General features: G+C 40.0%; 1 protein-coding gene and 1 pseudogene across 1 annotated transcript in view; one reads left to right on the top strand and one right to left on the bottom strand.

Annotated features, from left to right (window-relative positions):
- Positions 1–18,331, bottom strand: part of Xpo7 (exportin 7) — a 37,022-nt gene extending 18,691 nt beyond the window's left edge. Inside the window, exons 1-12 of the mRNA XM_023714621.1 lie at positions 18,288–18,331; positions 17,608–17,754; positions 16,125–16,218; positions 15,416–15,582; positions 14,310–14,375; positions 10,893–10,997; positions 8,688–8,853; positions 7,797–7,870; positions 5,485–5,604; positions 3,518–3,664; positions 2,555–2,727; positions 394–587 (exon numbers count right to left, since the gene is read on the bottom strand). Coding sequence (XP_023570389.1) covers positions 394–587; positions 2,555–2,727; positions 3,518–3,664; positions 5,485–5,604; positions 7,797–7,870; positions 8,688–8,853; positions 10,893–10,997; positions 14,310–14,375; positions 15,416–15,582; positions 16,125–16,218; positions 17,608–17,754; positions 18,288–18,308 — 1,474 coding nt within the window. The 5' untranslated portion in view covers positions 18,309–18,331. The remainder of the gene's footprint in view (positions 1–393; positions 588–2,554; positions 2,728–3,517; positions 3,665–5,484; positions 5,605–7,796; positions 7,871–8,687; positions 8,854–10,892; positions 10,998–14,309; positions 14,376–15,415; positions 15,583–16,124; positions 16,219–17,607; positions 17,755–18,287) is intronic.
- LOC101562183 lies at positions 12,156–12,549 on the top strand (annotated as a pseudogene).
- Positions 18,332–23,133: the final 4,802 nt, after the last annotated feature.

The following is a 23,133-nucleotide window of genomic DNA, read 5'->3' as shown; positions in this document are numbered from 1 at the left end:
GGGGATCGAACCGTGGTCCCTGATGCTTTGCTAAGCTTGTTCTAAGTAGGTGCTTTAGACCACTGAGCCATCTCTCCAGCCCCTGGCCTCAATCTTATAGCAATCCTCCTGCTTCAGCCTCCATAGTATTGGGACTATAAGTATGCCCCACCACACTGCCACTATTTTTTGAGTGCAGAACTCTCTTAGAGTTCAACACATCCACTCTAAGTCTGACTTCACCGAACTTTGCTAGTCATCTGGCATTTATTCATTCTCGAACACTCTTCTGTGCATATGGACCTGATTCTGAACAAATCCTTCTGAGGAAAATGTTGGAAAGGGAGGAGGCGAGGTGCAAAGGGCACCAGCAGCATTTCTTCCCAGGCCTAGAGCTCTCTGCACACTACTCACCCTCCTGCACTGCGAGGTCCATCGGGTTGGCGCTGGCACTCTGCAGCAGCTCTTGGTAGGACTGGGCTGACTGGTCAAACAGCTGCACAAGGAGTGCACAGGTCTTCTCATACTCGCAACGCCCGATGGTGGACAGCTGGTCCAACTGCTGCTGGACCAGACCTGTATCCTCCAGGGGATCTTCCAGGCCATCTCTATCCCAAGGGAAGAAGAAAAAGAGCTGTCTTGAACTATGCTAAGTGATTTCTTTGATGTAGCAGCTCTCTTATTTAACTACCATTTATAAGTATAGAGGCCCACATCCCTTTTTCCCAGGAAAGGATATTTAGCAAGTTGTAAGGCAGGTATCACCGCCTCAGCATCAGTCTTCCTGGGGTGTACTCTGCTTCTTGGCATCAATCGTACCATCTAAATCTCTATCTTTAACATCTGCCTACTATGAACCTGGTGGTCTCACACATCTCAACAATTTGAGGACTTGGATTTCTGCTTTTGCTTGTTTCTGACTCTCCTCAACTCTGGGACTACAAGTAAATAGTCTCTTATGTGAGACGACTGCGGCTAGATGTGTTGAGGATTTTAGAAATTTTCAGATTTAAGGAAGGCAATATGATATTTCTCTCATGTATTATAAAATCCTAAATGGGTTCAATGGCTTATCAAATATAAAGTGCCAAATGTATGAATATTACAGTCACACTAAGTAGGAATTAAAAAAACTAGCCCACAAATGATCCAATTTCAGCTCATATGAAGTTTTGCTACCAAGTGAATTTTTTTGTGGGGGTACCAGAAATTGAACTCAGGACCTTGCACTTGCTGAGCAGGTACTTATGCCGCTGAACTACCTCCCTGGCCTTAAAAAGTGAATTTTGGTGGGAGACTGATGAGAAAATTTAATCTCACACTTGAATTTCAGAACTGCAGGTATGGAATTATAGTTCTGCAGCAGGTCTTGCCTTATGCACTGGGTCCTTCATTCTAATACCATGTCCTGTGATGAACTCTCCATCATTCCATTACAGCATGATAACACCAGCAGCAGCAGCACCACTAGCAGCTGACTTGTGTGTCTACCACATGCATGCTACACAGAGCGCCAGGCTGTGCTAATATAATCCTCTTAAGAACCTCCAGGGATAGGACTTTATTAATTGTATTTTACAAAAAAAAGAAGCAGACAAACTTGCTTGAGTGTACACAGCTACGAACCAACTCCCTGAGCCTGGGGCCTACAAATACTTCATTACTCCCTATTTGAGCACTCCAGGAAACCAGATAACTGGACAATGCTTTCCAGTGAACTTCTTGAACACTAAGGTTTTGAAGAAACTCAAGCCACTGACCGGGCAAATATAAGAATCAGAATTTTAAAACCCTCTGGCCCTCAAATCCAAGTAAATTCCCCTGAGAAACAGCCAGTGAAAAAATATGTAAGAGAGATCCCTTAACAAAGGTAACTTCATTTTATAAAAGTCTTTCTTTTTTGATGCCAGGAAAATCAAACTCAGGACCTTATGGTTGTCAGGCAGGCACTGTGCTGTTGAGCTGTATCCCTGTCCCTAAAAATTAATTTTGAAAGGGTCTGACATTTTTTTTAGCTTCAGGTTTCTAGCCTAGGTAATTGACAAGGTTGACAAAAACTCTGTGATCAGTGATCACCTGCCTAGAGTTCGACCTTAAGGGTTGGGGAGATAGCTCGGTGGCATTAAGCACCTGCCTATCAAGCACAAGGTACTGAGTTCCATCTCCGATACCAAAAAAAAAAAAAAAAAAAAAAAAAAATTCACATTAAGCATCATAAGCTCTCCATTATCATTCTTACAACCTACAAATATCCTATAAATGTTTCTTTTTTCCCTATGACATTTAAGGAAAATCATTGGCAAGGAGAAACCTTACATGGATGTGCTTCTGTATTCAAAGATACTATTGTGATTTTAAAAAATGGGGACATGAATAGGATGCTAAAGACAAAGACTATTCTCTCAGATGTTTTGCTCTTGTTTGCCACTCTAATGACAAGAAAGGAAAGCCATGAACAGTGTTAGTGCCAAGGGGGCTCATGCCAATATTCCCCTTGCCAACTGAGTGCTTGATCCCTAGCAAGACCCATACCAGGATACTGGCAAGAAAACATGGGAGGTGGTTCACACTGTACCTCAGTATGATGTGCACAGATTCCAAACGGGATGTGATGTAGGCTTTGGTGACCTCTGGAGTATATGTTTCCAGCATATGGGGTTCTGTGGCTTTGACATATGGCACAGAGGCTGCCAACCGCTGCCACAGGCTCAGGAGATAGTGCACACTATTTGGGGCAAATTCCCAGTGCTAAAGACAAGAGCAGAAGGCACATTTTTCATTTCTGGACATAGTCCCAAACACAAGACTTAAAAAAAATGTTCATGTGCTTTGTTCTGTGTAAACAAAGTGGTTATTAATATTCCAGATATTAAGCATCTAATGAGAAGGCAGTTCCATATTAGCCAGAAAGTTGCATGTAAGTGGTTTTTAGACATCAGCATGCATGAGAACTAGCTGGGTAACCTGTCAGTACAAGAGAGTCCAAAGCGCCACCCTAGGGCCAGGGAACTGGAAATGATGAGCTACTCAAACACTTGTATTCATCACTGAGTTCCCGGAAAACTGATCTAAACCGTACAGTTTGAGACCCAATGTCCTGTGTCAAATGACTAAGAAAGCCAGGGTACTGGCTTTCTTGTTTAACTCTCTGTTCTATCTTATTTTTTTGTTTCTTTTCAGAGCGGTCATAAGGCAATTTTCTGTCTTAAATCTAAATATTATTCTCTAAATTCCTACTTGTTCCTCTGATCACAGCCCCTGCACCTTTTCTCTTTGATGGTACTGAGGACTGAATCCAGGGCCTGACATGTGCTAGGCAAGCACTCTACACTGTGTTTCACCTGCAGCCCTGCTTGCACTTCTGGAGATTTAAATGAATAGGCTGTGGGCTACCAAAAGTAACAATGCTGCAGGGTATAAGATGTCTAAAGTCATTGATGCCAAGGTGTGTGGAAGGAAGAATATTTTTGTAAGGTCAAAACCCCTGAGCAAGAGATCCTAATGTTAAAAAGAAGGACAAATGTGACCAAGAACAAACCTGTAGGCTGGTCACTGTAAAGTTGGCTATCAATCGGATGACTTCAGGGTAGTTTTCCACCTTAACCAATTCTCCCAGTTGGTAGTTACTTTTCAATCTGGCCAGTAGTCTGCAAAACTCATGGTAGTTGTTGGGGTCTGATAAACTCTGGCAACAGCATGGAGGAAAATAAAATGCAAGATGTAATTCACCATACTCCAACAATGACATGTATTTAGGATGGCATGGAGAAGGGAATCTATTTCTAAACTTTTAGGTTGTAGATGATGATCTGAAATGATACCTCCATAACACATTTGTCACAATTTTATAAAGTTACTTAAAAAAAAAATACACATATATATATATAACTTACTTTTAAAAGCAATGGTCAGAGCTAAGTGTGGTGGCACACGCCTGTCATTCCAGCACTTATGAGGCTGAGGCAGGAGGATAGCTGAGTTTGAGACCAGCAGCCTGGGCTATGTAATGAGTTCAATGCCAGCTTGAAGTACATAGCAAGACTCTGTCTCAAAGAACAAGACCCGCCCCCCTCAAATCAAACCAAACCAAACGAGAACAAATAAAAGTAACAGTCATACCTAGTATTTTAATCATTCAGAATAATCACCTAGAGGATGGATTAACCGCAATTGCCAAGACCGAAGAGGAAGCTAGAGGGATCACTTGACCATGTGAAGGTCACAAAACTGATTAATGAATAAATAACAAAATCACTTAGAAAACAAACAACTGATTAATGGCAGAAGTGGGCACCATCTAAGACATGACTGATTGTTTGCTTCCCACAATCAAAATAAATCTAATAAAATACTTTCACATCTATCAAACTGATCAATAAGCAAAACACTATAGTTTGCTATAATGGCAAATATAATCATTTTATATATTTATACCACTAACTTCATTAAATTTATTTTAATAGCTATCATGTTAGTGTTTATATATTTCATTAAGCAATCACAGCAAGTATCATGGATTTAAAAAAAAAAAATCTTTCATTTATTTGGTATAGGGTCTTGCCAGGCAGCTCAGACTCATAGTAATCCTCCTGTCTCAGCCTCCCCAACGCTGGGATTACAGTGTGTACCACCATCTCGGTTTCGGTGGCTGGTACAGCATGCCCCAGGGTTCTGGGGTCAGCATGGCATGCGGAACTGGGGACTGAACTTGGGTCCTTGTGCTTGCCAGGCAGGTACTTAGATCGCCCGAGCTAACTCCCCAGTCCAGTATTATATATTTTTATAGTGTCAGTGTATTTGTTTCCTTATAAATACCTTTCTCTATCAGCATACAAGGGTAGAGACAATGATCAGTACCATAACCCTGATACATAGTAGGAGCTTTGTTGAGTGAATAAAGAAATATTTATAAACAGGGATGGAACTGAGTGTATGTAAAAATAAATTGCTATTGTAATTTTTTCTACTGTGGAGACATAATAGTTTGAAAAATAGGCATTAGCTCAGAAAGACAAAAAAGGGGTATCAAGTTAAGGAATGAATACCTGAAAGAAATATCTCCCTATCTAAAATGTGTATCTTAGGGATATACATTTTAAAAATGTAAACATACAAAGACCAAGCTTTAGATTTTTAACTTTTTGCTGAAAGATGACCAGCTCCATCCTTCCTCCTCTGTACTGAAGTGATCCCCTTGCATGGCTCTTATCCTTTTGAAGCAGAGGATACAATCTCCTCCAGGGGCAAGGAAACTCTCAGAATTTTCCTACACATAGATTCACATAATTTTTCTGAAAGCAAGACCACACTGTTTTTTTTTTTTTTTTGGCGGAACCGGGGATTGAACTCAGATCCTTACGTTTGCCATTCAAGCGCTTATTCTACTGAGCCATCTTCCCAGCCCCAAGACCACACTGTTTGATCTCTGTATGAATTTCTTTCTATCTCCTAAAGCTGTTTTATACATATATAATCCTATACATACACAAATTCTCAAAAACTTACCTGTGGATTTTCCAGTATTCTTTTAACACCATCGACAAGATGAGAGAGAAACTTGGCTCTCTCGGCATTGTTAAACAGGGATCTTCTAACTGAGGCAATCTGTACTAAGCAGGATAATACCTGAGAGCAAAGGCACACACAAGCACACTGGTTAAGACAGTGCAGCTATTTTCACTCTACCTTCTACCTGCCTATCATACTCTTTAGGGTACAGTCTCTGAAGCAGCTTTTTAAAGGAAAACAGCATCAGATCTAAATTGGTTGTTCTAATTGCCTATGATTTCATTTGATCTCTCTCTCTCTCTCTCTCTCTCTCTCTCTCTCTCTCTCTCTCTGAGATACTAGGGAATCAAACTCAGGACCTTGCACTTACTAGGCAGGTGCTTATGCTGCTGAGCTGTCTCCCCAACCCTATATTCCATTTGGAAAGTTCCCTTGGACATTATTCTTTGATCATTCCAATGGGTTCTTTAAGTCTTGCGTATATATGTAAGGCTTGAAAATATCAAGCAACTTATAAATAACGTTTTAGATTTACTCACTGTTAGATGTTTGAATTCTGTCCCTCTGCCATCAATTCATTTTCTCTCGTTTTCTACCCTGCTCTGTTCCTTGAAGGCTGACTGCTGTCAACAGCTTAGCCCCTTGCCCTCGGGCTCCAGGCTGGCTTAGGCTGTTGGGAAGGGCCAGCAGGAGGCGCAAGTCCCGAAGGAAGGGCGGGGTTGGCAGTTTCTTTTGATGGTCACAGCTTTTGCTGTTTCTCCCTTCCCTGGGCCTTGGCTTTTCCTTCAGCATTTCCTTCTGCCCCAAAGATGCTACTCTGGTAGCGCCAGACTTATATATCACCACTCCTTGTGGGAGCCCCTCTATTTTGCCCTCCCTGTGCCAACCAGTTCTTTCCTGCTCAAGGGAAAGTCTGTATTAATTGGGAAAAATGCTACATGAAAAGAAAAGTAGTCCACTGCAGAAACATTTTGGAAAACATCCACTACCTCACTGTATTTTCTTTCTATAGTTTGGATACAACAGTATTTTAACCTAAGAACTTAAATAGTGGATCAGACTTTTAGAATATGAATGATGATGAGATTGAAGCCAATTACTGTTTTAAAGGAGAAATACATCTAAGCATGATGGTGTAATCTAAGTAGAGATTAATAATCTGTAATTTCCCTATAATCTTGGGAGGTTGAGGGAGGCAAACTGCTTCAAGATAAAGGTCTGTGCTACACAGTTAAGTTCAAGGCCAACCTGAACTATGTAGTAAGTCCCAACTCAAAAAAACAAAACACCAAAAAAGAAAAATAATTCTTAACAGCTTTCAAGGTAAGCAGCAAAATTAGCCTTTTCACTACCACTTCCATTTATCACCATGTAACATTTGCCTGAAGAGTTTTTCAATAGCAGTTTTAAAAAATGTATTTAGTACAGGGTCTATAGGGTCTTACTACACAGATCCAACTCACAGTGATCCTGTTTTTGGCCTTCCAAAGCACTAGGATTATAGGCACATGCCACCATGCCCAGTCTTAGTAGCAGTCTCAGTACACCCTGGGCGTGGGGCCAGCACAGCATGCTGAGGACTGAACCCTGGTTGCTGTGCCTAAGCAGGAGCTTTAGTCCACTGAGTTATCTGGCCAGCACTTCAACAGTATTAAAATTGTCAAACTCTAGGCTGTGGCAATCAGTGTGAGATACATTACAGTTAGATTCAAGATGGGACAAAAAGAACTTGACCATCTACTACAGCAACTAACTGGCTAACGAGACTTTTTTTTTTTTTTGGTGTTCTGAAGTAGCCCAAGTTGGTCTTGAATTCAAAAGCAATCCTCCTTTCTCAGATTTCCATGTGCTAGGATTACAGGTGTGTGGAACCATGCCCACCTTAGTCTAATTCAAAAATAACAAAGACTTCTTCCTGTCTCTTTGTCTCTTTCTCTCTCTGTCATTTTGTGGTACTGGGAATCAAACTCAGGACCTTGCACTTGCCAGGCAGGCACTGTGCTGCTGAGCAAGACTTTATTCCTGAACCTTTAGGCTATCACTTAATCTTAGAAGGCTAGATGTCTAATCTTAGTATTTCTATGGTTTACCTCTGTAATTTTTATAGAACAAAATAAATATAATGTCCATTCCCCATTATTACTAGAAATAGTTTACTTTAGAAATTGATTCTGGGAGGCCGGGGAGATGGCTCAGTGAAATAAGCACTTCCCTGGCAAGCGCAAGGACCTGAGTTCAATCCCCGGTTCTGTTAAAAAAAAAAAAAGAAAAGAAAAGAAAAGAAAAAAAGGAAATTGATTCTGACTCACCAGAGGTGAAAATGAAGGAGGGATGGAATGATACAGGTCGAAAAACAGCTGCAGAGTTGAAGAATCTAAGAATGCTGGGGGTGGGGGGGAGGGGGAGACAAAACACATTACTGTATCTGTACAGTGGTACCTGCATTCTTCTGGCACTATCTTTCCGCTTATTTGACTTCTAGAAGATCTATCTCTCTAGAAAGTGTTACGCTAGTAGGGCCTTTCTGTTTCCCTAAGATCGATCGATCTATCTATCTATCTATCTATCTATCTATCTATCTATCTATCTATATTTTTTTAAACAGAGCCATTCTTTTAATACTTAGGAAACTAAGCAATCTGAACATGCCTGTCCATAGCAAGAATTTAAAATTTCTATTCTTAGGAACATAAAAACAAACCAAAGTTCATGTTTTGTTGGATTGTGTGTGTGTGTCTTAGGGAGGCATCTACAGGGTGTTCAGGGTCTCACTACTAGATCGGACTTGTAGTGATCCTTCTCTTTACAGGCTCCCCACAGCTGGGATTACAGGTGTACGCCACCACGCCCAGTCTCAATTGCCGTCTCAGCAAGCCCCGGGGACGAGGATAGCACAGCAGGCGTTTTAATCCACTGAGCTCTTTGGTGGAACCTTGGATATTGTTCTTAAAGGACAGATATTACCCTAAATAAAGAGGTAACAGATGTTTCCAGGTGATTCAGACAAGAAATACAATATACTATTCAGTGATGCTGGGGAATCTGCAATTCCTTCAATAACCTTTCTGCATTATGAAAACAGACATCAAAATTTTAGGTTTTCTCTGAAAGTACAAGATCACAGGTGTTTTCTGGATTATACCATTGATCTGTCATGGAGCTACACAACACATGGGTTCAGGTAGTATGGATTCTGTTACCTGATCTCCAGCTGGTGGGGATCTGTACTGTACAGAGGTCATCTGAGGACTCATCAGTAGAGGTGCCAATGAAATCAAAGTTCAGGCAGTTGTGGGTAAGTTTGAGCAGCTGCATGAGCAAGCCGTGCTGACTTTCATCATTCAAGTTCAGGTTCTTTCCGGAAGCCTAGAAAAATTGCCACCGTGAGCCCCAACCAATTGTTCGCTTGCTCTTAGATTTATTTATTTTTTAATTTTTTTAAAATTTATTTATATTTTTTTGTGTGTGTGGCCAGCTCAGCCCACCAGGGGGCGGGGCTGGCTGGCATGTGGTGCTGGGGGATTGAACCGCGGTCCCTGTGCTTTGCTTAGCTTAGCTTGTTCTAAGTAGGTGCTTTAGACCACTGAGCCATCTCACCAGCCCCTTGCTCTTAGATTTATGAGGAGACTGTTCAGCCAAAAAAGGAAAGCTGTACTTCTCCACAGTAAAATGATTGTTTTTCTCCCCCTAAAGATGTACTTCTATCACCTTAATATTATGAAAGTACCTATGCTATGGAAATATCTAGTCTTTTGCATGATTAGCATATGCTTACTATAAAACATGAAGTTGGTACTTCAAAGAAATTCCCCCTATAACACTTATTCTTTACATGCTATACATACAGTGGCCAGAGGGATGAGAGAGGCAATATAGGCTATGAGTTTTGCAAGGGAGGTCCTTATAATTCTAGACAGGGTAGAGTGAAAACTCTGGAAGCAGTTCTGTGGAAGCTTTATACTCTGCACTGCTCTCATTCATTCATTTATTGTCTTTTTGAGATAGGCTTTCACTATACAGTGCAGGCTAGCCTTCAACTCACAGCAACATTGTTGCCTCAGCCTCCTGAGTGCTGAGGTTCCAGGCATGCGCCATTATGCCCAGCCTCCTTTCCCTTTTTAGCATCACCATTTCACACTCACCCTCCACCCCTGTACCAGAGATTGAACTCGGGACCTTGTACTTGCCAGGCAGGCGCTTATGCTGCTAAGCTATCCCTCCGGCCCCTTGCACCACCATTTTAACTAGCACCAAAATTTAAATAATTTCACCACACAACTGTATTTATTCACCTGCAGCATGCCTGTCTGCATACACTACTATCACAATAGACTGCAAGGTTACACTGACTGTGCCTCAGTGACAGGCTGGCTAACTATTTGTTTCTGACAGATCAGTGAGAACTCAAGCCTCAGTTTTCCCAAAGGTCTTTGCCCTCCAGGAGGCACAACAGCTTTCCATGGCAGCTTGCCCAACCTGAGAATTGCTTGGGAATTTGGAGGTAAAACTGAGCAATTAAGAAAGGAGTATCGGATCCGGGGAGATAGCTAGATAGAATAAGTGCTTGCCTGGCAAGCGCAAGGGCCAAGTTCAATCCCCGGTTCTGCAAAAAAAATAAATAAATAAAATAAAAAAAAAAATCAAATCAAATAAAAAAAAACAAAGGAGTATAATTAATGGGACAACAGAAAGAAACCTAATTTGCTTCTAAAACTAAACTTGAGAAATACCGAAAATGAGAACAAAAACACAAAAATGAACAAAAAGCCAGAGGCTAATCCCATCTAGCTTTCCACAGGGACAAAGCAGCCAAACAGTGTTATAAACATGCAGGACTCTTAGGTTAACATATCTTTCTTATTTCAATTCTACCAATAAGTGAATTGGAAGCCAACTCTCTGCTTTAAAACAGGTAATTTCCTTATGTGCTGCTGCCTAGCCCTTACGGTTATTAAATCTAATTGGATGTTAAAAATTCAAAATCTACTGTTCCTTACAGATGTTGCTTGTTTGTCTATTGCCTTTAACTCAGCAGGAGGCAGAAAAGTCAACCTAGTTGTATAACAATGTAGTCTAAACCTGCTTTGGAAGCACTAAGAATCCAAACACCATAAAGCTAACAGGCTTTTAGATTTTATATGGTTATAAAAAAACAAACAGTGAAATTTTTAATTCTGTGGTAAACTAGAGTCCTTTCAGGTAGCAGCATGGGATCAGTGTTCACTTCTTGCTCTCTCTAATTTCAGTGGTCAATTTGGCTAGTTCTTGATACCTTGAGATGTTTGTGGGAAATGACGAGATGCATACCTGTCACAGACTGTGAGCAGCTGACCTCTAACAGATTCTCATTCTTGTTTCACCTTTTAGAAATAAATTAGGAAGCATGGCCCACCCTGTGTTCATACCTGTTTTAGTAAATTGCAGGAAAGTGTGAAGATATCAAATAGTGATGAATCTCGGAAAGAAGAGGCTATTTTTCTGTGCTTGGTTAGGGGATGAGTGGTGTCTGCCTGTGGAGAAAAAGAAGAGACCAATACAAGTTTTGGAATTAACTGCAAAATAAGTAATTTACATTAATAATCTTCATGGAGACGTCAGATGAACCAGAAATATTTCCAATAGAAGAAACACAAAGACAAATATAATTTTAAATTATTTTTAAGTCATTATTTAGCAAGAAGATGCAGAAAACAGTAAGCAGCTAGTAGCTAACTAGGATCTCATTTCTCTTGTGCTTACGAAGAAAAAACTTAGAAAGCTGGCACACACTGCTAATAATTACTGTATCATATTGTGGTTTAGTCTCAAGAACAGTAGCAAGGCTTAAATTCTGGTAAACAAACCAATCAGGATAGAAGTTATTGCAAAATTTCCAAAACAGCTTCTAACAGGCATAAACTTATAATAATAGCTTCCTACTCTATCTAGTTTTCTTACTTCTCTAATTTAATATATGGCCTACACATCATAAATTGAGAAGTTAATTTAAATAGCTGTATGGTCTCTCACTTATTCCTCTGTTCCTGTCTTTTCAGCTAAGTTACAAGTGTTTCTGTAAAGATTAAACTTTTTACTTCTTTTGTATGTCTTGGCTTATAATACCTAATAGGCACAAAATGAGTATAATAAAAACTTGCAAGGTTTTCCAGGCTATTTTTAGTTTATCCACTTTTTTTAAAATGCAAATCTTTTCTATTTACTGATCAACTGAATCCAGAGGGAGCTCATTTTATTTTGCCATAGTGAAGAATAACACAATGAGGATTCTGACCAACTCTTCCTCGGCTTAATTCCTAAATACAAATATAAATAAGTGTCATTTGAATCTGTGCATAAAAAAAATGACAGAAAATTACAGGTAGCGGTTCAAGCAGTTCTAGCTTTAGTCAGTTATGTATGCCTTAGATAACTGAAGAATTGCTGGATTATATAATATCATGTACATATGTAATCTGTTGTACTGATCACAATACAGAGTTACACACATTAACTGTTAGATGCATTTTCATCACTCGCGTGGTTTTTATGCCAATGTTTGTGTGCTTCTGCAGGGGCATACTTGAAGGGAGAGATCATTAAGTCTGTACATTCTGTACTTTGTTAATGTATGCCTGCCTATTGCAAAAGTGATAGTGGTAGCGGGAGGCGCGGGCAGCGGGCGTCCAAACATGTCTGGGGGCAGCAGCTGCAGTCAGACCCCGAGCCGGGCTACGGTGTGCAGCTGCAGCCCGGGGACTACAGCACGATGCCCGGCGGCACGCTCTTCAGCACCACCCCAGGAGGGACCAGGATCATTTATGACCGGAAATTCCTGATGGAGTGCCGGAACTCCCCTGTGGCCAAAATGCCTCCAAGGGACCTGCCCACTATCCCTGGGGTCACCAGCCCTACCAGTGATGAGTCCTCCGCAGAAACCTGCCACAGCCACCTGCGCAGCAGTCCAGAAGACAAGCCAGCAGGCAGTGAAGAGTCGCAGTTTGAGATGGACATTTAAGGGACCAGCTATCGGATGGAGGGCACTTCTGGGCTCGTGGCCCTTCTCAGGAGGACCACACCAGCCAGCCTTTGTGTTGGATGTGGGGTTGGCCACCTGCCCCTCACTCAGGGCACCTGCTCGTTCCTGTGAACACCAGCACAAACCTCCTTGTGCCTCTTTAATGTGGAGCTGCTACCCCAGGAACACTCTCCTGCCTGTACCCCACAATCAAGTGCCAGCAAGTGGACCCGGATGCTCTTCTGAACAATCGTCTCTGGGGTCACTCACCTCTCCCTTAGGTTGAGGAGCCTGGGATAGCACCCCTCTTCCTTCCCTGAGAGAGGAAATAAAAGCCACCCTCACTCTGGGGCCAAATTATGGGCCCTGTCTGAGCTCTTTAAAAAAAAAGTGATAGTGGTTAGAAAAAGCTGTTAGGTGCACAGGCTCTAGGATGTCTTTCTGGGTTCAAATCCAGGCACTACTGCTTACAACCACGAAATTATAGGCTGGTTAACCTTTATGTGCCTCAGTTTTCTCATGCAGAAAATAGGTTAACCACAGTATCTACCTCACCAGACTGTTATGAGAATAAAATTAATAAATATAAATAAAATACTTGTAAGAATGGCTGGTATACTGTAACTACTCACAAAATATAAGCTATTACTTTGATAATTCCTGGTCACATTGAGGACTGCATAGGACGGTGAACACATTACTGACTCTAGATTTTAACAAGCTATAAGCTAGTGCTTTAAAAGAGTACCAATTTGCAGTTAAAACTTCTCAGGGTTAATGAAAATTTTTGTGTAATAATGAGCAATAGCAACAGTAGTGCTAATGCATTTAATATGCTGACAGCTTAAGGATCAGATGTTACAAATAATATCAATAGTGGTCTATTCAACTACAAAATTTTAGCTGGCTACAAAAGTAACTGACAAAAATAGGCAGAGCAAAAGAAAAAAAAAGGCACTGGTATTTCTTCTGTAGCGTTCTGTAATATCAACAATTTTAAAAATTAACTGAAGGGCTAGGATGTAGCTCAATGGTGAAATGAGCTCAGCTCAGTGTAAGTAAGGTCCTGGGTTCCATACCAACATCTCAAGAAAACACTAATGAGTAATGAGCAGAAAATATTTTGTGCATTCTAAAAGACAGATTATCAGTAAAGCCTTTTAGCAGTAGAGCACATGGGAACTGATTTTATATTAATGTATACAGAAGAAGGGGCTCACAAATGAAGGTATTTCCAATTTTATGATCCCTGTTTTAGAAGCATTCTCTTTTATCAGCAAGATAATATCACATTATTATTATATTATTATTTTTTTAATGTATTTAGTACAGGGTCTACAGGGTCTCACTACACAGATAAGACTCGTGGTGATCCTCCTGTTTTCAGCCGCCCAAGTGCTGGAATTACAGGTGCACATCACCATGCCCAGTCTCAGTCGCAGTCTCAGTGCGCCCTGGGGGCAGGGCCGGCATGGCATGTGGGGTCAGGGAATCAAAGCCCGGTCCCTGTGCTTGCCTAAGCAGGCACCTCATTATGGTTCTGACTTAGAATCATCACTCTCATCTTTAAAATGAACATTAACACTAGTAAGGAAACCTGAAATGGGAGAGTGAAATATTCTGGAAGCAGAAGATCAGGACAAGAAGAGCAAGGCAGCTTGCACTTATAGAGGAAAACCCAATGTAAGCATCTTGTTTCAAAAGGGCATTAATCACTTACCGCAAAAGCACACAGCTGCCAAAAAAGATCATCCCACATAGAGCAGAAAACACCAAGACTAAGAAAAAATATGTCACTTACTTCAATGAGGAAGGCTGTAGCACTTACTTGATTAATTTCATTGGTTAGCTGAGATAAAATTGTGACGCCAATGATGCAATATTCAACACTGTCCTGGTTAAAAAATGTAAAGCAGAAAGAGTTGGCATGTATGCTTCATGTCAGCACTCGGGGTGTACTCATATGAATGACCACTTCCTGTGTCCTTAATAAAACTGCCTACCCTGGACAGTAAGAAATTATAAACATGTTGCCTTGCAGGAAATAAAAGCTAATTTCCATAAGAAGACTGATAAATCTGACTTCACCAAAATGTGAAAATTAAATGTTCCCATAAGAATCACAGTATACAATCTGAAAAGAAACTTCAAAACACATTTGGAAGGTAACTGACAGATGAGTGCCACAACTTACAAAGAGAATGTGTGTAACAATAAAAAAATGGCAAAGGACTGATGGACAAAAATGTACAGAAAATATAGAGTTCACAGAAAAACAAATATAAGGAGTAAGACAAGAAAGTTTGTCCAGTTGCATTCATAACCCAAGTACACATACCAGTTGTTTTTACTTACTGAGCTGGAAAAATAAAAATGTTTAACTTAACAGGTGTCAGGTATAAGTAGGTATTCTTACAAACTTTTGGCAGAAGTGTAAAATTAGGTATAACATTTTTGAGAGGAATGCCTGAAATGTCTTTTTGACTGAATAATTCCAAGCACAGGAATTTATCCTGAAAACACACTTAATCAAAGTATGACAAGATACATCTCCTGGGATATTACTGAAGCATTTTAACAGCTAGAAAATGGAAACAGACTGAGAAATTTAGCAAGACTCCATCTCAAAATAAACATAGATAAATAAAAGGGCTGGGGACATAACTCAGCATTCCCTGAGTTCAGCGCCCCCAATACTGAAGGTAACAAACAAACAGATGCAAACACTGACAAGACGTATTAATGATAAAAAAAGAAGAGATTTTTTTTCTCACAGAAAAGACTATGCCAAAAATTTCATTTTGTTAAATTTTTTTACATTTGGTCTTAGCCAAAAGGCTGAGAAGCGATTTGTGCAATTTTTTAAAAAAGTCGACTAGTATTATGTATTTGCTGCTTCTCCCATTCCAAATATATCAAATATCTACATTGTACCTGTAAAAACCTTGTGACGTCTGTGATTGCATTTCTGAAGACATAGTCATCCTTCTGACAGTCAAACCAGCCCAGTTTTGTGATTCTGGCATATAACTGAATAAGCGCTTGTGTCACAAAGGTAGCCAACTTTGGCCGTGTGGCAAGGTAGTTGAGCACGTAGTTCCCTATGGAACAAAAACAATCCTTACTACAGAAAGTTCTGCCAGACAAAGATTTGTGTAATGCTGTACGACTTGTGTTTACTCTTACCTCTTTATTATTCAAAAACTACTAATGGGACCTTAAATTTAAGATCTACTGGTAGGCTTTCAAATTCAAAATTTCATACTATCATAAAGATTTGAAGCTTAGCAGTCTTGATTTTATCCCTATATGACTAAATAACATGGTCCATGTAGATTTAAAAATCCTTAAAGTTTTCCTGAGTTATTAGTGACAATAAAATCTAAATGAGAGAAATCTAACAACGAAATGGATGGCTTAGGCTCTATCTAGATGTAACTGTATCTGGCTTCTTCAGTCTCACAAGCCTTGAATTCCAGAAAAAAAAAAGACTATTTCGCATCTTAGCAATATAGATTATAAAAAATGCACATATATTTAAATTTTTACTAGTACATAATTAAATAAACTAAGTTCTTCAAGATAAAACAGAAAATTCTCAACAACAACAACAACAAAAAACTCCAGAAAATCCTCTACTTACGAATATCTATTCGTTGCTCCAATGGTAAGGGGTTGTTTGTGCGTGATACAAGCTTGGTAAGGCATGTAGCTGCCAGTAACTGGGAGTAAGATGACTGTGAAGAGAGGGGAAAAGAATTGTACTGGGTAAGTCAGTCACGAGGTTTGGTACTTAAGAGATATTATAGTGCTCTTAAAAAAACCCCTTCATTTAAAAATATTCCTGTAGTATGGTATTAGAAAGAAAAATGAAATACTACCACATTACGCTGCACAGTCTACAAATTAGATCTTTTTTTTATCAGCACAGCTATCATTCAGATATAACTCTGAGGAATCTATGACAGCTTCATAAGACCAAGTGACTTAAATGCATAAAATATTATACGTGTAAAACTTAGAAGAGGCCACTCACTACTCAACTTCTGAATGTGACTTTTAACATTTAGATACTAGAAAGAGATCTCTCACCTACTGAAGCATAACTTTAACCAGCTAAAACTTTTTCTACTTATTGTATAGAGAAAACAGCTACAATACTAACAAAAACTAAAAAATAAAGTCATCTAGAATTCTACCTGCCTAACAGATAATCTGCCCTCCCCTTTCTTCCACTCTAGAGGATATTTTTTGGCATGTAGCATTTATAAACCATTTTTTGGGGAATATACTGTTGTACAGAATACAACAGTACACTCTTATTTGTATTTTCACCTTTAACACAATAATAGTAAGTAGAGCTAATACAGTACTTTCACTTTTCTTGGTTTCTTCCTTTTCACCTGTGAAATGGAGTAATACAACAGGTAGGGATGCTTAGGAAGTCATTTTTCACATTAAGACAAACCAAAAGACTGCACTTATTGCTATTTTGTCAGAAGAAGACTTGTTGTACCTGTTAAAGTCTAGCTGGGTTTCTTATTCTTGATAACCTTTCAGGGTACCTGGATGATCTCACTGTGACCAAAGATCTCAACAAAAATAGTAAGTTTGTGAAATTACATCTCATTTGGAGTATTACAGTGATTACTACAAAATTATTTAAGCTGTAAGAGGTTTTAATTCTAAAACTTACATTTCCTGCAATTTTCATTGCCAAGGTAATTTTTCCTTAGACTTGTAAGGCAATAAGTATCAGCCGTGGTAGAGAAAAAAACACAGAAGACACAGGAATTTATATGTGACAAGGACTTTGGGTAGGAAAGTCACTCAGATGACCCTTTTTTTTGTAATAAAGGTCAGGAAATACCACTTACATACAGAAACAGAAAATGAATGCCAGAAATCTGATGGAAGATGAAAAATAACAGGATGGAAATTCCAGATAAGGCCTCATGGGCTTTCTTACCAACTTGCCAGGGGGTGCTGCTTTTCAAAAGTGAAATGGAGAAGGCAGGGGGCACCTAAACAAATCAAAAAGCAGAGCCCAACCCAGACCTAAGCTCAGAACCAGAACACTTTCTCCAAGCCTAGCCATCCTCCAGAATGGGGCAAGTCTTACGTACACTTCCTCTCTCGAGGAGCAGCTGGCACTTGCTGAGGCAGTCGGGGCTGTTGGTGAATTCCACCAGGGCTTTCTCTGCCTGCAGTCGAGTGGTTGTATCTGTTGTCTCATACAGCTGTTTGCACAAGTTCTCTAGCTGGGCCAGGCTCTGGAAAAGATCAGTCAAGAAAGCAGTCAGTCCAACCTACTATCTACCCAAGGCCCTGTGCTCAAAATTACCAGGTAAAGATACGTAACGATCAATGAAAAGAGAATTGCTCTTCATCTCTGAGGAGAAGCTGGGTAACCTTTCTGGTAGCCACTTGTAGCTCTCTTTCTTTGATGCTTTAGAAGACAAAATTGTAGCATGCTTAAAATATCTATTTTTTTTTTGTTATTTCCTTTAAGATTAACCATAGATGATGCATTTTTCCTTGCAAATACTCATACTCCTAAGCTCTTCCAAAAGACTTTCAAATAAAAAATTCTAAATTTACTTATTCTGCCATCAATTAAAAAAATTTAGATATTAGAGGCAATGCTCCTGAAATTAAGTACATAAACATACACTCTTAAGTGCCGCATATCTCTACAGAGTTTTAAGCATTTTAAGTAGCAGTTATTAGCTTGCAGCTGTCTGTATACATAGTCACACCTCCTCCCCAACCTCTAGGTAGAACTTCTCAGAATGCAGGTACATACCTTACCCCCTGGGTCTCTCATGTCTAAAGTTCAGTAGACTCTCTTGTGTTGTACTTTAAACTCTTGCTTCAGTTCCAAATTTAAATAGCAGGGTCAAAATAAATTCAACCCTAGCATCTGCTCACCCTCAGATAAGATGAGAAACGCCCCCAAACAAACCCTTCTCTCCAAATCTTGAACCAGTTCCAGGGAGGGTGGAGGAGTATGGGTGTGTGCTTTCGTCAAATACTCAAGAGGATACAATCAAAAACCCAAAAGGATGCAAGTAAATCTACTTCCACTATGTGGTTCAAGGAAGAGGAAAGGAACTTAGTTAAGGCCACACTTAACAATCATCTTTGACTTAACTGAGAAAGACTAAACATCTGTTAGTTTTTAGAGGAATGGTTTGGATGTTTACGAATAAATTTCAGCCTATGTCTAACAGTAAGACGAAAAATGTTGTTTAAATAGTTTGAGGGAGGGCTGGGGAGATAGCTCGGCAATTGAAGCGCCTGCCTGGCAAGCTCAAGGACCGGGTTCCATCCCCAGTACCACATGCTGTGCTTGCCCTAGAATCCTGGGCATGCCATGCTGGTCACCGAAAGTGGGCATGGTGGCACATGCCTGCAATCCCAGTGCTAGGGAGGCTGAGACAGTAGGATCACTATGAGTCCAAGCTACATAGCAAGACCCTGTACCAAATAAGTAAATATACATACATACAAACATACATACATGATTTTTTTTTTCTTTTTTGTATTTTAGGGAAGGGTCTAAAGGGTGTTCAGGGTCTCACTACTAAATCAGACTCAGACTCATGGTGATCTGCCTGTTTACAGCCTCCCAAGAGCTGGGATTACAGGTGTGCACAACCATACCTGGGGATTGAACCCCCAGCCCCTATGTCTGCTTGCAGGCACCTTAATCTGCTGAGTTATATGGCCAGCCCCTCCATCTTCAATTTAAAAGCAGGAAGAAAACTGTATTTGTGAAGTTGGATCTCAAGCAATGAATTTTTATATAGTACTGGAGTTTTTCACATGGCTTACAAACAAGGAGATGATGTGGCTAAGTTGATACACTATAAAATACATGTGAAAGTCATTTTTATGCTTGCCAGTACAGGCTCAACACCATACTGAAAACTAAATCAGTTTATTATAAATCCCTACATTCCTAGGTAGAGGACTAAATCTCCTAAAAAGAACAAATTATTTAAAACATAGGTAACACAGAAGACATCAACAGAAGGACACTGTAAAAACGACACTTGACTATAAAATCTGGAATTAGGGAGCAGCAGCAACCTTGGAATGTCTGCAGTCATTACACCCCAAAGTTCCTGATGCCCAGAACAGACCTGCTGCCTAGGTGTAACGATTTCCTTAAGATCTGATCAATCAGTTCTGTTAGCTCCCCTACTGCAACTCTTGTTTATGTTTATTACAACAAAGTTGTTCACATAGCAATGGCTAAGCATCTGTCACCAGCAGTTCCTTACTGCTAAAAACCTACATACAGGTTATGGTGGGGCTTTTGCTGTTGTTTTAATTTGCTAATTTAACAGACAAAACATACTGCAGGGAAGTATAGCAATGAGTTCTCAGCTCAGGCAACGAGACTGTTAAAAAACCAAAAGAGTAATTTGACCATTTAAACAAACACTTTGAAGAGCTACCACGAACAAAAAGAACAAATGAGAAACAATTTTGTTCTTCTAAACAATTAGCAGAAACATCTAAAAACACGAGGGGTAATAGTCACTTTGGGTTTTCCACACTATTCAAGGAAGGAAAGAGGAATGAGATGGTTGTATTTATGATCCTTCAGTTGTGTTTTCAAAGGAAATCTAATGTTTAAGATTATTTTGAATCACCTTTTTCTCAGGGGGCGGGGCAGGGAACATATCCTATGAATATGTGACTAGGTCCTGAAATTAGTCTTCACATTTCCGATGGCAACCTGTCACATATCTCTCCCCTTCATATTATAATACTGATGGTCAACCTTTTCCAACCCTGCCATTCTTATTAAAGACAATATACAATGCCACTTTATAATACAGGCTACAGAAAAGGCCTATTTTCTGTTCCTGAGACTGCCATGCCTACAATCCATAGGAAACTTGCATCTGGTGCCACCAAACAGAAAAGCAAGTGTGTAAAACTGTAACGAATGTGCTCTTCAACTAGCAAAGAACTGTGTTAGTACAAGAAAATGGGCTAACATAAGATAATCAATCCCTAAACGTAGAACCAGAGAGATTTTGCCCAGTCACAGTTAAGATATTTTAAAATGTTATTTTATTCAATCTTTCCAATTTGGGTAGAGAAAATAGAGATTGATTATTTTCATTTCAACAGAAGGTGTACTTTGTTGAGACCACTGACCTTAGAGTATAATTTCTCTGAAGAGCTGCCACTAGATTAGAGAGAAATGGAGACTTTATTTATATGTCACATGTCACCCTAGTCCACAAAGCAGAATACCATGGAACTAATTTTATTTAATTTGTGTAATATTACTTTTAAAAATAGACAAAGTCAGTATTTTTAAATTAGTTTCATTGCTTGAAAAATATCTACCTGAGAGATTTCCAATCAGAGATTAGGATACTTTCTTTTAGAAGGGCCTGATGACTTTCCTAATAATGCCAAGTTCTTCTTCTTCTTTTTTTTAATCTTTCATTTATTTATTTATTTGGTATTGGTTCTCAATACATAGCTTAGAATCAGTGATTGTCCTGTCTCCACCTCCCCAGTGCTGGGATTACAGGCATGTACCACCACACCTGATTTCAGCACACATTTTATGAGATTATTTTATAGTCACCCAAGAAATCACATACGAGAGTGCAGGAAATCCCAGAGCCCATAACAATGCCTCTCACAGCCCAATTGGAGGCCTAGAGCCCACAACAATGTCACATGCAGGCCTGCTTCAAGGATCTGTACTGGAAAGGCCCAAAGGTCAATGGTGGAAGCCAGAAAGTCTGTGCTACAGGGATGAAGGATCTGTGCTAGCAGGCTGAGGGATCCCAAGTTCTGAATAGAAATAAGCATAGCCCTTCAGTGACTTGCTGAATCTGTTTGTTTTTTTTTTTGTGTGTGTGACGGAACCAGGGATTGAACTCAGGCCCTTGCGCTTGCCAGGGAAGCGCTTATTCCACTGAGCCCTCTCCCCAGCCCGACTTGTTGAATCTGTAGGCCTTCTAAGAGCACACCTATCACTTGACTGCCACCTGCCCACCTGAGACAAGTGAAGCCACCACCGTACCAGAGAGTATGTACACAAGCTGCCAGATGTAATGTGAAGAGTGGCTTTGCCAAATTAGCTGAATTGTCGTAATTAGGATGCCTCAAGTATAAAAAATGTTAAAAAAAAAAAAATCAAGCCACTTTCAACTTGTTTAGATCCTTCTGAGTTCGAATTCTGTATACTAGGAAACAGAAGTGCTAGGTAAATTAAAAGATGGACAGATATTGAACTTTGCCCCCCCCAAAATGAGCCATTTTAAGGACTTCGAAGATTCATGAGCTTGACATACGAATTATTTTAATATAAAATCTATTATAGTGTGGTGTTTGTGTGTGGTATTGAAACCAAGGATGCTGAGCTATATTCCAAGCTTTTTACATTTATTGTAATTTTTCATTTTGAGAAAGTTTCTCTAAATTGTCTATAGGCTGGCCTTGAATTCACAAATCTTCCTGTCTCAGCCTCCTGGTTACAAGGGCTGGGATACGGGCTGCCATCGTGGCAAGCAATGAGTCCTGTGTGTGTGTACGCGCGCGCGCGCACACACCTGTGTGTGCACAGGGTCTCACTATGCAGCTCGGACTCCTAGTGATCCTCCTGTTTTCTGCCTCCTTAGTGAATGAGTTCTTACTGTCAATAATGAGTGCTAAATTACCATAGACAATACTTTTTAAAACTCTCAAAAATTCAATCAATGATTATTGTTGGAACAAGTGGCAAAATAATATATAGGTATAATATCATTTGTGATAACGGCCAGATAGCTCCGCAGACTAGCAGGGACCAGGTTCAATCCCCAGCATGCCCCGTCCCCGAGGCGCCCCTCGGGTGCACTGAGACAGCAACTGAGACCGCGTGTGATGGCACACGCCTGTAATCCCAGCGTTTGTGCGGCTGAAAACAGAAGGATCACTACAAGTCTGATCTGTGTAGTGAGACCCTATGCTCAATACATCAAAAAAAAAAAAAAAAAAAAGTGTAATTTGTAATATACATTAGAAGAAATGCTGGATGAATACAAACCAAATCTATCTCAGAAAGGTGAGACTATGGGAAACTTAAAATTTCTAAGTCATACATTTCAGTAATATTTTTCCATTTTTAACAATTCTGTCAAAATGTGCATAAAACTAGCCTATAAGGGCCGGAGAGAAGCTCAGTGGTCTAAGCACCTGCCGGGCAAGCACAAGCACAAGGACCTGGGTTTGATCCCGGGTACTGCATGTCATGCTGACCCCAGAAACCCCAGAGCGGCATGCAGACCAAAGAAACTGGGTGTGGTGATGCATGGCTATAATCCCTGTGCTGGGGAGGCTGAGGAAGGATCACTACGAGTCCAAGCTGCATAGTGAGGCCCTATAACAAATAAATAAATAAACAAGCAAACACACACACTAGCCTATAAGCAGGAACAAGCTCCCAACAACTGTACAGATAATTTTTTTTCTTTTTTATTAATTTTATCGAGAAACAAATAGCAATGAGACAGTTTCAAAACCGATTAATAGGGGCTGTTGAGATGGCTCAGTGGTCTAAAGCACCTACTTAGAACAAGCTTAGCAAAGCACAGGGACCGCGGTTCAATCCCCCAGCACCACATGCCAGC

The sequence above is a fragment of the Octodon degus genome, unplaced genomic scaffold, assembly GCF_000260255.1.
Source record: "Octodon degus isolate 3935 unplaced genomic scaffold, OctDeg1.0 scaffold00036, whole genome shotgun sequence".
Classification (NCBI taxonomy): Eukaryota; Metazoa; Chordata; class Mammalia; order Rodentia; family Octodontidae; genus Octodon; species Octodon degus.
This window is presented reverse-complemented; position numbering and strand designations above follow the sequence as displayed.